A 15,120-nucleotide genomic window follows, 5' to 3' on the forward strand; every position below is an offset into this window, starting at 1 on the left:
TTTTTTTTTTGGTCCACATAGTGTTCCACAAAAGCTTTGACTTATTTGATAAAATTTAAAAGTCAGGAATTTTCACATAAAACTTCCATTTCTAGCTTCCTTTGAAAAATGCTAAAACCTGGATTGGAAGACCTGGCAACAATCTAGCATGTCAATGATTGGACCTGAGTAGCTGCTGCCTCCTTTAGATGGGACATGCCATCTCCAGTGGAACATAAACCCTTAGCTCAACCTAGTGTTCTTATTTATATTACCCTGTCTCCTGTGAACATTTGAGTGTGTGAACTATGATTATGTTGAAAGCTTAGGGTCTGAAGTTGGGCAGATCTGTGTTTGAATCTTACCTCAGCAGCTTAAGTGCTATGGAGTGACTTTGAGTAACCTGCTGTCATTTTACTCCTTAATGACTCTCAGTTTTTCTCATTAATAAAAATGGGGATAGCTATTACCTAATAAATGTTAGTTCCATTATCTATCACCCTCCCGTTGGTTTGAGTTAAAGTAAGAGAACTGCATGATAAACTGCAAATTGCTATCCATATAAACAGTAAGAATATGATTTCAATCTCATATTGATAATAGGTGTAAGTGGGAGGAGCCATTCATCCCAGCAGGCATATTAAAAGGTTAGTATATTTCGTACCTGAAATGGCTTCTTTTGAGGTATTCACACTGCCACGGATAATTTTGTTTCCTTCAAAGATGCTGATAAACTGCCAAGACAAAGCAAAGTACTTAACTTAGTCTTTTGTTGGACACTATACTCTACAGATGCCTAGAAATCCTCAAGAGATCTAGTACAACCATTGCAGCATCTTTCATAATAATATCTGTGCACTGCAGTCTCTGAGACAGTCTCAGAGAATTATTCTCTGAGACATAGGCTCAAGATTTTTTTTTTTGTGTGTGTGGCAATTATGATATCGAGGATTGATGCTATGGATCTTGGCTACCATTAAATGATGACCAAAGTCACAAAAAATGGCAGCTCTGTCTGCCTCCTCCCTCCTTTAGTTAAATTATAATAATTTATAAATTATTTTCTAATAATAGAGGCAATGATAAGGAGAGGAAGAAAATGGGTGTTCACTAAGTAACTCCAATTTCCTTTTATGGAAATCTTAGCTATTTTGAGATCTAGAGCAATAAAGTGACTGTGTGGACCTGGTAGGGCAGGGCACGTGGCTCAGATACTGCCTTTACTCTGTAGGCCTTTATCACCTCTTTGAATGAAGCAGCAGCAATTTTCTTACAAAAGCATAAAATAGTCTGGGACAGATGGCTGGGCTTCATTGAGGATATTATACTATACTAGTAATTAAAACAGGAAGTGAAAAATCAATGAAGTAAGGCCTAAATACATGCAACATAAAATATGTTGTGTATATATTATGTAAAGACCACCAGACATTCTTATAAGGGTTTACCATGGTTCCTCCAAGAGGACTTGAGGCAGCATATGTATTAAGATATTTCAAACAGGATACCTGAGGAATAGAATGAAGCAAAGACTATCTAAAGCACTGATTCTCATCATTGGATGCATGGTAGGGTGAGCTGTGGAAATTAAAAAATACATATATGAATCCCTGGAATTCATACCACCAATTGAATTGAAACCTCTGATGGTGGGGCAGGTACTGATATTTAAAAATAAATTCCCACATAACTCTAATGTGTAAGAATTAGAAGTTGAGAATCCCTGATCTGAAAGCAGGGAGCAGATGAGATGAGTGACTGAGATGAGTAAATATACTTAAATTCTGCTGAGGACATCTATCTTTCTGTTAAATTTTAGAATATTTGCTGTTACTTCATGGACATTTTTATAATTACTGCTTTAAAGTTTTTGTCTGAAAGTTTCAAAATCTTGGCCACATTGCTGTTGGCATTTCTTGTTCCTTCCCTTGAAGCTGTGGACATTTTTTTATTTCTTTGTATGTTGAGTAATTTTGGATTTTTATCCTGGGCATTTTAAACAATTTATGAGATTCTAACAATTGTTCAATCCTCTGGAGGAGGTTGGGGTTTTTTTGTTTGTTTTTGTTTGTTTCTTTGTTTTCTTAAGTAGGTAATTACTCACTTAGTTTCAGACCACACATTCTACCCTGCCGTCTATTGCTGTAGTTCCAATACAAATTCCGTTTTCAAAGTCTTGGCAGTTTTTTATTTTTTATTTTATTTTTTTAGTATCCTTCTGTATGTACCACTATTACAACTATAATAAGTTCTCAAAGTCTTTTGCGTATATATATTACATCAATTTCATGAATGCACAGCTCAGGAGAGTCTTTACAAACAAATTTGTAGAGAATCTTTCTTGAGATCCCTTCTCTGATATCTTTCAGTGTCTCTAACTCTTATAAGTTCCCTTTGTTGGTTGTATGGCTAGGATGCTATAGTTCTACTCTCCCTGTGTTCTGTCTCACACATCCCAAGACTGTATCCATGTCTAGGGTGAAATGACTAGAGAAAGCAGAGGAAAAAGTAGCAGGTTTGCTCCTAATATTATTCGGGTTACTGGAGGCCTTTTCCTACTTCTTCTGCTCAGAGAGAAGGATTTTCTTTCACAGTTTTAAGTGCCTCAGCAGCTTCTGCTGCCATTGCCATGCAGCATCATGACTGAAATCTGCCTCCAGGCAGGGCCAAGAGAGGGGGGGAAAAAAGGGAGCTTCCCCACTTCTCACTTTATAAGATTTTATTCCTAATTCTGGTAAGAAAGCAATGGTTTCTCTTGAAACTTTATTATGTGCATTTCCTTTATGTAATTCCAGGATTTGAACTGCCCTGACTTGAAGCTAGAAGATACCAGTATGGAAGGAAAAAAACCCAGGAAACTCATCCTGGTATTGGTTGTTCTTTGAGGTCTGATGTCCCTCCCCAGATTCCTGCTATTATTCATTTTTCAGAATCCTCAGTAGTTATTCACAGTAGGTATGTAGCTGTAATCAGTGAGGTATAAAGTGTGGAATGTGCTTGCTCCACCTTACTCAGAACTAGGCTGGCTAACAAGCATACGCACAGTTTCACCATGGGAAAAGCAGGAAGTGAGGGAAAGAGCAAGGAGCCAAAAGGGTCCGGATTAGGCAGCAATGCAGCTTGGCACAGGGACTCACCTGTATCAGATTGTCTCCCTATTATACCCATATAATTTCACTTGGAAAATACGGCCTAAGTAGAGTCTGGGTTTCTTGAATAGATGTTTAGATGTTTATATTCATAAAGGAGGGTTAGGTTAAGTGAGGAGCTAAGCCAGCATTTTTGGAGGTTTGGCAAAAGTTAAGCATGAGTTGTAAGATTTGGTTCTGAAAATTGCTCTGATAATGACAAGTGACTGGATAGTTGATGGATTGTGTGTGCATGGGGGTGGGGAGACTTGATTAAAGGTGGGATTAAATTGAACCAAGAAACAAAGTGATAAAAAAAAGAAGGATCTGCAGTTTCAGCCCTCACTGGAAACTTTCTATAAAGGATTACAAGAGGAGAAATTTCCTGAGTTTACACTGGGGAGTAATGAGCTTTTTGGATAGCTGTCTTTAAACACTCCAATCTTAGGAATACAGAGAACTAGATGGGATCAGCACTCATTTCCTGCAAGCCATTCTTCATTTTTGAAGGTTCTAGTCCCTTCCTGCCTCCACCAAGTCCCGCACTTGGGTCTACCTGCCCTAGACAGGGCCAAGTGACTCACTCCCTCTAAGATTTTCTCCAGAAACTGCAATAACAGAGTTAAGGAATGGAATTGTATTTAGGTGCTAAGGAGGAACAGTGGTGTATTCTGTGCACGTAAGCAAGGAATTATAACTCTAAGGTGCGAATTTGATTCCAGATTTCTTGGGTACCACGGACAGGTTTCAGCCAGGCAGACAGATGTGAACATGAAGAAAGTAAATAGAGGATGCTTCCTGATGTCCCATAAGTTGCACCACCCAGTCTCTGATTTGACCTTGAAAACTGGGTTATGTTCAGCTAGATACCATACATACCAATGAGAGGCTACTGAGAAACATTTACCTTAATACTGTCTGAATACTCTGGCTTTTGTTCCTGAGAACTTTCTGTAGGGGGAGAGGGGAAGAAAAAAATATTATTTTTTTTCTGAGGCATAAATAGTATTGACACCAACCTGGTCTTATTAATTTTCACTCAAAAGAAATATAATTTAGGCAAATAGAATAAATTATTTTTAATGTATAGACAGTGGGAACAAAACTGAAATACGTGAGATCCCTAGAATTTGGAGGCACGTCTTAGCCCTTCATTTAGGAATTATGAAAGAGGAAGTGTGATGTAGTAGGAGAGGCAGACTTTATAATTTAGTACAACCACTCAATTGCTACGGGCCTATTTGTTTACATGTAAAATGAGAAGGTACCCTGGGGACTTTCCAGCTCTAACATTCTTTGATTCTGCATAGCTAATTAAAAGCAGATAATTGGAACAGAGAAAGGTGCTAGTCATATGAAAGACTTTGGGGGAGAATCTGGAGAATCTTGAGGCAATACCAAGAGGAAATCTGGTGGAGTTGTCACAGAACTAGAAGTTGTCTAAGTTCCAAGGGAATTCAATATGTCAGTTAAAAAAAAATTGAGCCCGAGTTACAAATGATACTGTGAGAGATGTATCAAGGACCCACAACTAGAGAGCTGGTTAACATGGTAGGGTGTCAGAAATCTGAGTTTGAGTCTTAGCTTCACTACTTAGAGCTGTGTGAGCATTAGCAAATTAAATCTACCTTCTCAATCAGTTTCCTCATATATGTATCTAGAATGTGAATGAAACTATTCAACCTGCTCGCCTCACAAGAGGACTCAATGAGATATGTAAAATTATGCATTTTGTAGACATGTCATTAAGAGCCAGCACAAGTACTCTCTCTAAATTATCCTTTGGGCCATCCAATATAGGTTCTAGAAAAAGAAAGTAATAGTAAACCTCAATTAACTCAAGTATAAGAGGGACTGATTATTTGACTTATCTGACAAAATTGATAAAATTTCATTGCTATTTGATAATCTTTCTAAAGTGTATGACTCTATATGCCCATAATTGAACCGGCTTTTGCTTTTAAATGACTGAGGACATTTGAGTTCACTACCAGGGATATTGTTTCACACAACCAGTTTTGAAGTTTCTAGGCTAATTGGCTAGTAATATTCCCCTATATACTAGGAATTATTTTGAGGAAGAATCACAGAGAAATTCCTGACAGTATAGGACCTGAGACATTCAGATTTAAATTATTTGAGATTTTATTGTATATTCTATATGAAACTAAACATGCATATGTTCAACCCTAACCTTCCCATTGAAGTCCTTAAATATACTTCAATATCTTATGGCTTATGTGACACCTTAACTTGAATACTAACGGATATCTCAGTTCAACCCAACAGAGTTTTTGTGTGTCCCACCCCCCTGTTACTCCCATAGTCTCTCTTATTTTACTAAATGCCTCCTCCTGTTATATGACTGTTTTAGGCTCTTGGAAATGCAGCGGTGATCCTCATGGAGCTTACATTCTGGAGGGCGATAGTGAAAAAACAATGAACAGCTAGATAGTCATAAGTGCCAGGGAGTAAAACAAGCAAAGACGTGGAATAGCTAGTGCTATGGCGGGAATGAGATTCCAATTTCAGAGTGCTCTCAAAGAAGATGTCACTGAGAAGCTGACGTTTGAGTGAAGACCTGAAGGTGAGGAGTGCGCCAGGCGGGTATAGGAGGAAGAGCTCTGCACAAGGATCAGCACGTGCAAAGGCCTCAGACGCCTGGGACGTGTAAGTGATGCTGGAGCCGGGTGAGTCAGAAAGTGAAACAGGATCAGGATCAGGTTAGAGAGGTCACAGGGGACTGGGAGGATGCCCAGATGATGTAGGCATTGGCAAAGCCATTGCTGTTTATTTGCTTTTTGTCCCAGATGATATGGGAAGTACTTATTATCTGAAATTATCTTGTTTATGTCTTTACCCTTTGGTGCCCAGCCCCAAGTTACAATGTAAATTCTGAGATCAAAGCCTTTTTCAAGTTTGTTTACACGTGGGATATAACACAAAGGAGATGCTCAGTAAATCTTTGAATGAATGAATGAATGAATGAATGAATGGAACAGCTGCAATATTACTGAAGGCTATAAGAATTAAGTGTGATTATTGCAACAAATTTGGAAAAAACAAAACAGATAGCAGCTTATAATTCCATAATACAAATATCACATCAGTGATGATTGTGACACCTTCTGGTTATGGTGTGTTCACAGAATTCTGGCATATTTACTGCTGTACTATGAATCATCTTAATGAAAATGATTTCCAGCTCCGTTTTCCACAAGAGAGTATATTTCTCAACTAACTTCTCAGGTGGAATGTATGTTTGAAATAACCAGGGTAAACTTGTGGTTTGAGTTTCAAGGCCGCTTAACAGTAAACACAGCACTCTACCTCTTGTGCATGCTATCATTGGTAGAACCACATTGATCCACTACGGATTCAGCAAATAGAGATCCAAAAGTCCTCACAAATGTTATAAGGAGTCAGTACTACGAGATTAAAAAAAAAAAAAAGTGAGGTCCTTACTAGCCAGTATACGTTTCGGAAGAGCTAAGCACCAGGAAGAATAACCTCTCAAATAATGGTTAAATTGACTTCCGGAAAAATGGCGGTGTGAGGTGAGCCTCTGTAAAGCTCCCCTGGAATTTACAAAGAATCGAACAACAAAAACTCCACAAAGGACTCCCTGCACAGCAGACAGGCAAGACGAAGAGGTCCACTACTGACTGAAATCACCTACAGGTGGGAGATTCGCGCGAGTGGAGGGAGGAGGAAAGGGAGAAGTGTGCGCGGAGACGAAGCCGCGCGGGTGCAGGACGCAGACCTAGCTCAGTGCTCGGAGCTCGCTGCTTCCCGGAACTACCGCAGCTGCGGGAGATCGGACTGCTAGGGCTCCGCCTGGGCGCCACAGGGCTGAGGGGACAGCATATACCACAGCTGAACCCAACGCTCACGGCAGAGACCTCGGAGAAAAGACTGAGGGAAAAAGGCTGAAAACGGTGGTTTAAGCCCTCACTGCCAAGCAGAGAACGGAGCCTTAGGCACTGAGACTAGCCGACCCCTCCCTCCCCTCCCAGAGCTCGCCCCGCCCCCACCTGCCCCGTGCTAGAAGCGAAAAAGTAGCAGTGTCAGATCAAAACAACAGAAAATTTGCTGTTTTGAGAACTGTGGGCCTCAGACACAAATTCACAGCCCAACTAGTTCTGGCAAAGGGGAGGGAGCCGTGGAAGCAGGACCGGCTGTGGTGGTGGTCGCCGCCATTGCTCTGGGCCACCTCTCACAGCTCACCACCCCCCCCTGACCCCACCTATCTGGGCAGAGCCCTGCAGGAGTAAACAGAACTGCTAAAACATACGGGCTCTGAATCAGGAGCTGGAAGAGCTTTGGAACATCAAAAGCTCTCCGCATACCCACCAGGACACTGCGCCCTGTGACCTAGACGAACTATTAACAGAGGAGAAGCTCGTCTCCCAGGAAATCCCCCCATTGTGTAAGAAGCAGGAATAGTGCAGAGAAAACAGCACTACTGTGTGGGAGAAGAAAAATAAATTGCAGTTGGAGAAATAATAAGACATTCTACCAACAAGTACTGGAAAACAAAAGAAAGACCTCTTCCTATCAACCTGTTGCAGAAGTCACTCCTGTAGATGTCTAGGAAGAGAAACAGTAAACCAGTAATCGCCATGAATAACCAAGGCAACAAGATAGCTCAGAAAGAAAGTGAAAAATCTCCAGAGAAGGCACTTAAAGATACAGAAATATGTGACTTAAATGACAGAGAATTCAAGATTGCAGTTCTGAAAAAACTCAACGAGATACAAGAAAACACAGATAGGCAGTTAAATGAACTCAGAAACTCAATCAAAGAACAGCATGAGCATTTTACGAAAGAGATTGAAATTTTAAAAAAGAACCAAAGAGAATTTCTGGAGATTAAGAACTCAATGGAAGAAATTAAGAATGAAATAACCAGCTTAGGTAGTAGAGTTGACCACATGGAGGAAAGAATCAGTGACATCGAAGATAGAAACCTGGAAATGACACAGATAGAAGAAGAAAGAGACTTGAGACTTAAAAGAAATGAAAGAACTCTACAAGAACTTTCAGACTCCATCAGAAAGAGCAATATAAGAATAATGGGCATACCAGAAGGAGAAGAAAGAGAGAAAGGAACAGAGAATATATTCAAACAAATTGTCGATGAGAAGTTCCCAAATTTGTGGACAGAACTGGACCCTTGAATCCAAGAAGCAAATAGAACACCTCAATCCCAACAGGCCTTCTCCAAGGCACATTGTATTGAAGCTGTCTAAAATCAACGACAAAGAAAGAATCCTCAAGGCAGCCAGGGAAAAGAAGACGGTAACTTACAAAGGAAAGCCCATTAGATTATCATCAGATTTTTCAGCAGAAACTCTACAAGTCAGGAGGGAGTAGAACCAAATATTCAAACTATTGAAAGAGAGAAATTATGAGCCAAGAATAATCTATCCAGCAAAGATAACCTTTAGATATGAAGGAGGAATAAAGACCTTTCCAGACATACAGAAGCTGAGGGAATTTTCTAATACACGACCTGCACTACAAGAAATACTAAAGGAGGCTATTCGACCACCATCAACAGGGACAATTTGTGGCAACCAAAACTCAAAAAGAGGGAGAGTAAAGGCCTGAACCGGAATATGGGAATGGAGAAAGTAAGCATGCTGAAGAAAATGGAATACTCTAAATATCAAACTTTCTTTTACATAAACTTAAGGGTAACCACTCAAAATAAATCCAGAATTGAAATATATACTGAAATAAAAGAAGAAACAGAGAGAAACATCATAGAATACCACACAGAAATAATAGACAACAACAAAAAGGCAAAGAAACAATGGAGACACAGCCTTACCAGAAAACTAAAGATAGAATGACAGGAAATCCTCCCATATCAATAATCACCCTAAATGTAAATGGACTGAACTCACCAATAAAAAGGCACAGAGTAGCAGATTGGATCAAAAAACTAAACCCAACCATATGCTGTCTCCAAGAGACACATCTCAGCTACAAGGACAAGCACAGACTCAAAGTGAAAGGGTGGAAATTGACACTCCAAGCAAATGGTACCCAGAGAAAATCAGGTGTAGCCATAATGATATCAGATGAAACAGACTTCAAGGTGAAAAAGATAACAAGAGACAAAGATGGACATTCCATAATGGTGAAGGGGACTATACAACAAGAAGACATAACAGTCATCAATATTTATGCCCCCAATCAGGGAGCACCGAAATATACCAAGCAACTACTAACAGAACTAAAGGGAGAAATTGACCAAAACACAATTATACTAGGGGACTTAAATACATCATTGACAGCTATGGATAGATAATCTAAACAGAAAATAAATAACAAAATAGTAGCCCTAAATGACACATTAGATGAAATGGATATAATTGACATTTATAGAGCACTTCATCCTAAAACATCAGACTATACATTCTTTTCTAGTGTACATGGAACATTCTCAAGGATAGACCATATATTGGGACATAAAATCAGTCTCAACAAATTTAAGAAGATTGAAATCATACCATGCATATTCTCTGATCACAAGGCTTTGAAATTGGATATCAACTGTAAAAAGAAAGCGGGAAAAAACACAAATACATGGAGATTAAACAACATACTTTTAAAGAAGGACTGGGTCAAAGAAGAAATCAGAGGAGAGATCAAAAGATGCATAGAAACAAATGACAATGAAAATACATCCTACCAAAATTTTTGGGATGCAGCAAAAGCAGTTTTAAGAGGGAAATTTATCTCATTACAGGCCTATCTCAAGAAACAAGAAAACTCCCAAATAAATAACCTCATGTTACACCTTAAAGAACTAGAAAAAGAAGAACAAGTAAAACCCAAGATCAGCAGAAGAAAGGAAATAACAAAAGTTAGAGCAGAACTAAATGAAATAGAGAACAAAAGGACAATAGAAAAAATTAATGTGACAAAGAGCTGGTTCTTTGAAAAGATTAACAAAATTGACAAACCCTTGGCTAGACTTACTAAGATAAAAAGAGAGAAGACACTAATTAACAAAATCAGAAACGTAAAAGGGGAAGTTATCACGGACACCACAGAAATACAAAGGATCATCCAAGAATACTATGAAGGACTATATGCCAGCAAATTCAACAACCTAGAAGAAATGGACAAGTTCTTAGAAACATATAGCCTTCCAAGGCTGAACCATGAAGAACTGGAAAATCTAAAAAGACCGATCATCAGTAACGAAATTGAATCAGTCATCCAAAACCTTCCCAAAAGCAAAAGTCCGGGACCAGACGGCTTCACTAGTGAATTCTACCAAACCTTCAAAGAGGATCTAATACCAATCCTGCACAAACTCTTCCAAAAAATTGAAGAAGAGACAGTACTCCGTAACTCATTTTATGAGGCCAACATTACCCTGATACCAAAACCTGGTAAGGACAGCACAAAAAAAGAAAACTACAGACCAATATCTCTGATGAATACCGATGCAAAAATCCTAAATAAAATTCTAGCAAATCGAATACAACAATGCATTAAAAAGATTATTCATCACGACCAAGTGGGGTTCATCCCCGGGGCACAAGGATGGTTCAACATACGCAAATCCATCAATGTGATACATCACATAAACAAAATAAAGGACAAAAATCATATGATTATATCAATTGATGCAGAAAAAGCATTTGATAAGATACAACATCCATTTATGATTAAAACACTTAATAAAATGGGTATAGAAGGAAAATGCCTTAACATAATAAAGGCTGTATATGACAAGCCCTCTGCTAATCTCATAATTAATGGAGAAAAACTGAAGCCCTTTGCTCTACGTTCAGGAACACGACAGGGATGTCCCCTATCACCTCTGCTTTTCAACATAGTGTTGGAAGTCCTTGCCAGAGCAATCAGGCAAGAGAAAGAAATAAAAGGCATCCAAATTGGGATTGAAGAAGTTAAATTATCACTCTTTGCAGATGACATGATGCTATATATAGAAAACCCTAAAGACTCCAGCAAAAAGCTATTAGAAACAATCAACGAATACAGTAAAGTTGCCGGCTACAGAATCAACGCACAAAAGTCCATTGCCTTCCTATATACCAACAATGAAATCTCAGAAAAAGAAATACAAAAAACAATTCCTTTTGCAATTGCAGCAAAAAGAATAAAATACCTAGGAATAAACTTAACCAAGGCTGTGAAAGACCTATATGCTGAAAACTATAAGACATTTTTGAAAGAAATTGAAGAAGACACAAAGAAATGGAGAGACATTCCGTGCTCATGGATTGGAAGAATCAACATAGTTAAAATGGCCATATTACCCAAAGCAATATACAGATTCAATGCAATCCCCATCAAAATCCCAATGGCATATTTTAAAGAAATAGAACAAAAAATCATCAGATTTGTTTGGAACCACAAAAGACCCCGAATAGCCAAAGCAATCTTAAGAAAAAAGAACAATAATGGAGGTATCATACTTCCTGACTTTGGCTTGTACTACAGGGCTACAATAATCAAAACAGCATGGTATTGGCAGAAAAACAGACACATAGACCAATGGAATGGAATTGAGAACCCAGAAATAAAACCACATAAATATGGACAGATAATGTTTGACAAAGAAGCTAAAAACATACAATGGAGCAAAGACAGCCTCTTCAATAAATGGTGCTGGGAGAATTGGATAGCCACGTGCAAAAGAATGAAACTGGACTGCTATTTGTCACCATATACCAAAGTTAATTCAAAATGGATCAAAGACTTAAGCATAAGATCTGGCACAATAAACTGCATAGAAGAAAACATAGGTACTAAACTTATGGACCTTGGGTTCAAAGAGCATTTTATGAACTTGACTCCAAAGGCAATGGAAGTAAAAGCTAAAATAAACGAATGGGACTATATGAAACTTAAAAGCTTCTGCACAGCAAAAGAAACCACTGACAAAATAAAGAGGCCACCAACTGAATTGGAGAAGATTTTTGCAAACAGTGCCTCTGATAAGGGGCTAGTATCCAGAATATACAAGGAACTCATGAAACTCAACAACAAAAAAACAAACAACCCAATTGTAAAATGGGCAGAGGACTTGAAGAGGCATTTCTCCAAAGAAGACATACAAATGGCAAATAGACATGAAAAAATGCTCAACATCACTAATCATCAGAGAAATGCAAATCAAAACCACAATGAGATATCACCTCACCCCAGTCAGAATGGCTATCATCAACAAGACAAATAGTAACAAATGTTGGAGAGGCTGTGGAGAAAAAGGAACCCTCATACACTGTTGGTGGGAATGCAGACTGGTGCAGCCGTTATGGAAGGCAGTGTGGAGGTTCCTCAAAGAATTACGAATAGAATTGCCATATGATCCAGCAATCCCTCTCCTGGGTATCTACCCAAAAAATCTGAAAACATTTAGAGATAAAGACACGTGTGCTCCAATGTTCATTGCAGCTTTGTTTACGGTAGCCAAGACATGGAAACAACCAAAATGTCCTTCGATAGATGAATGGATAAAGAAGTTGTGGTATATATACACAATGGAATACTATTCGGCAGTAAGAAAAGATGATATAGGAACATTTGTGACAACATGGATGGATCTTGAGAGAGTAATTCTGAGCGAAACAAGTCAGACAGAGAAAGCAGAGAACCATGTGATTTCACTGATATGTGGTATATAAAACAAAAACAACAAAAGAACAAGACAAACAAATGAGAAACAGATACTCATAGACACAGATAATAGTTTAGTGGTTGCCAGAGGGTAAGGTGGGTAGGGGGTGGGGGTTGGGAGATGAGGGTAAAGGAGATCGAATATATGGTGATGGAAGGAGAACTGACTCTGGGTGATGAACACACAATGGGATTTATAGATGATGTAATACAGAATTGTACACCTGAAATCTATGTAATCTTACTAACAATTGTCACCCCCCCCAAAAAAAATACAATCACTCTTTTGAGTTCCCTTATTGCCATCCAGTTTTTACTGTATTGACAACCGATTTGTTGATTTGAAATTATACCCATAATTTTCTTTTAGCTAATGAGTTTGTCAACTTGTTCTAGATCAGAGATGTATACATAAACTACAGCCCATGAGCCTGCAGACTGTTTTTATAAATAAAGTTTTATTGAAAAAAAATGGTTAAATTCTAGCGTCATATGTTCTGGCTCAGAAACTAAAATATGATACTCCCTTACTTTGTGGATGTTTCTCACAGGAGCATGGTAAAATGTAAATTTATACCACATTCTTGACCAAAATCATTAATGACATCTTAACAGAAATTCAGATAAGGCAAACTAGTTAGCTCATTTTAACACGAGTGATGTAGGACTGCATCATTTTCCAAAAGTAGATAAGCTCATAGGAAAAACAAACAAACCACAATATCAACTTTAGGTTCGATAACTAAAAATAACTATCAAAGCAGTAAACAAAGTCCTTTTGAATACTTTCTAATTTAAATTAAGAAAAATATTAAGTCCAACCTTCTAATATTGTAGCACGTGTACCTGGGGTATAATCTTCGGGCTCACTAAAACAAAAGAAAAAGAACATTTCATGTTCTGTGCATTCAATGCATGAAGGAATTACCAGTTAAGCAAAAGAACAATTTGACTGTCATTCTTCTTATGGAAGTAAACCTGGAATAGTATATCGCAAAGTTTCCAAATTGAATAAAAGTAATTTCTAGTTGACATTTTTTTTTCCACTTTAAAATTTTTGGTTAAATATATATGACATAAAATGTACCATTTTAACTTATTTTAAATGTGCAGTTCTGTGTTTGCATACATTCACATTGTTGTACAACTATTACCACCACCCATCTACAGAACTTTTTCATCCTCCCCAAATGAAACTCTGTACCCATTAATTACCCATTTCTCTCTCCATCCCCTGGAACCATTATTCTACTTTCTACCTCTGATTTGATTACTCTAGGTATCTCATATAAGTGGAATCGTAATATTTGCCCATTTGTGACTGATTTATTTCACTTAGCATAATGTCTTCAAGGTTCATATATGTGGTCGCACATGTCAGAATTTGCTTCCTTTTCAAGGCTGAATAATATTCTATTGTATGTATATATATCACATTTTATTTATTCATTCATCCATAAATGGACTCTTGAGTGGCTTCTACGATTTGGGTATTGTGGGGACAGAGCCCCAGAGAGTAGTTTACAGGCTCTCGGCCTCACGTGAAGGGGTACTGGCTTGGGTGGTGAATGGTCGTGGGCTGTGGCTGATTGACCGTGGGCTGTGGCCGGTTAGCCAATTGGCCACTGGTATAACTGCTGCAACTACGGAGGGCCGAGGAAAGCGGAAGAGGAGGGCCGAGGAGAGCGGAAGAGGAGAGCCAAGAGAGAGGAACAGAGTTGAGAGTGGAGGAGAGTCGTCGGTCGGTCGGTTGGCGGAAAAGCGGACGGCAGGTCGGTGTCCGGTGGGCCCAGCCTCCAGTGAGACCGTGGTGGTATGGCTCCCCTACCTATGGCTCCGTGGGTGTTCCTTTTCGGCCTCACCATATCCTGCGTTCTTGTGTGGGGAGCGGGAGCAGAGACCTCGCAGGCCGCCCCGCCTGAAACATGGCGCGGCGAGAAGGCCTCCGCGCACGACAGGTATTTTTTGGCTATTGCTCACAAATAATTCTGCTATGAACATAAGTGTACAAATATCTGTTTGAATCCCTGATTTCAATTCTTTTGGGTATATACCCAGAAGTGGAATTGCTGGATTATATAGTAACTCTACATTTAATTTTTTGAGAAACTGTCATACTGTTTTCCACAGTGACTGTACCATTTTAAACTCCCAACAGCAATATACAAGGATTTCAGTTTCTTCACATTCTTGATGACACTTGTTATTTTCTGATTTTTAAAAAATAGCTATCCTAAGTGGTGTGAATAGAGTCTCACTGTGGTTTTGATTTTCATTTCCCTAATGATTAGTGATGTTGAACATTTTTTCATGGGCTTATTTTCCATTTGTATATCTTTTCAGG

The 15,120-nt window shown here is 38.7% G+C and overlaps 1 protein-coding gene across 12 annotated transcripts in view; it reads right to left on the minus strand.

Moving 5' to 3' along the window:
• LOC109439476 (fibrous sheath-interacting protein 2-like) overlaps positions 1-15,120 on the minus strand; it is a 162,118-nt gene that overhangs the window by 13,347 nt on the left and 133,651 nt on the right. For 9 of the 12 annotated variants that reach the window (XM_088800767.1, XM_088800770.1, XM_088800765.1 and 6 more), the window contains 3 exons: positions 13,599-13,645; positions 4,015-4,058; positions 644-713 (listed from right to left, as the gene is read on the minus strand). In XM_088800767.1, the coding sequence (XP_088656893.1) occupies positions 644-713; positions 4,015-4,058; positions 13,599-13,645 (161 nt within the window). The remainder of the gene's footprint in view (positions 1-643; positions 714-4,014; positions 4,059-13,598; positions 13,646-15,120) is intronic. The other 3 variants (XM_088800766.1, XR_016022329.1, XM_088800769.1) reach the window with 3 other exon arrangements.

Source organism: Rhinolophus sinicus, chromosome 9 (genome assembly GCF_057876585.1).
Source record: "Rhinolophus sinicus isolate RSI-liver-muscle chromosome 9, RSI-T2T, whole genome shotgun sequence".
Taxonomy (NCBI): domain Eukaryota; kingdom Metazoa; phylum Chordata; class Mammalia; order Chiroptera; family Rhinolophidae; genus Rhinolophus; species Rhinolophus sinicus.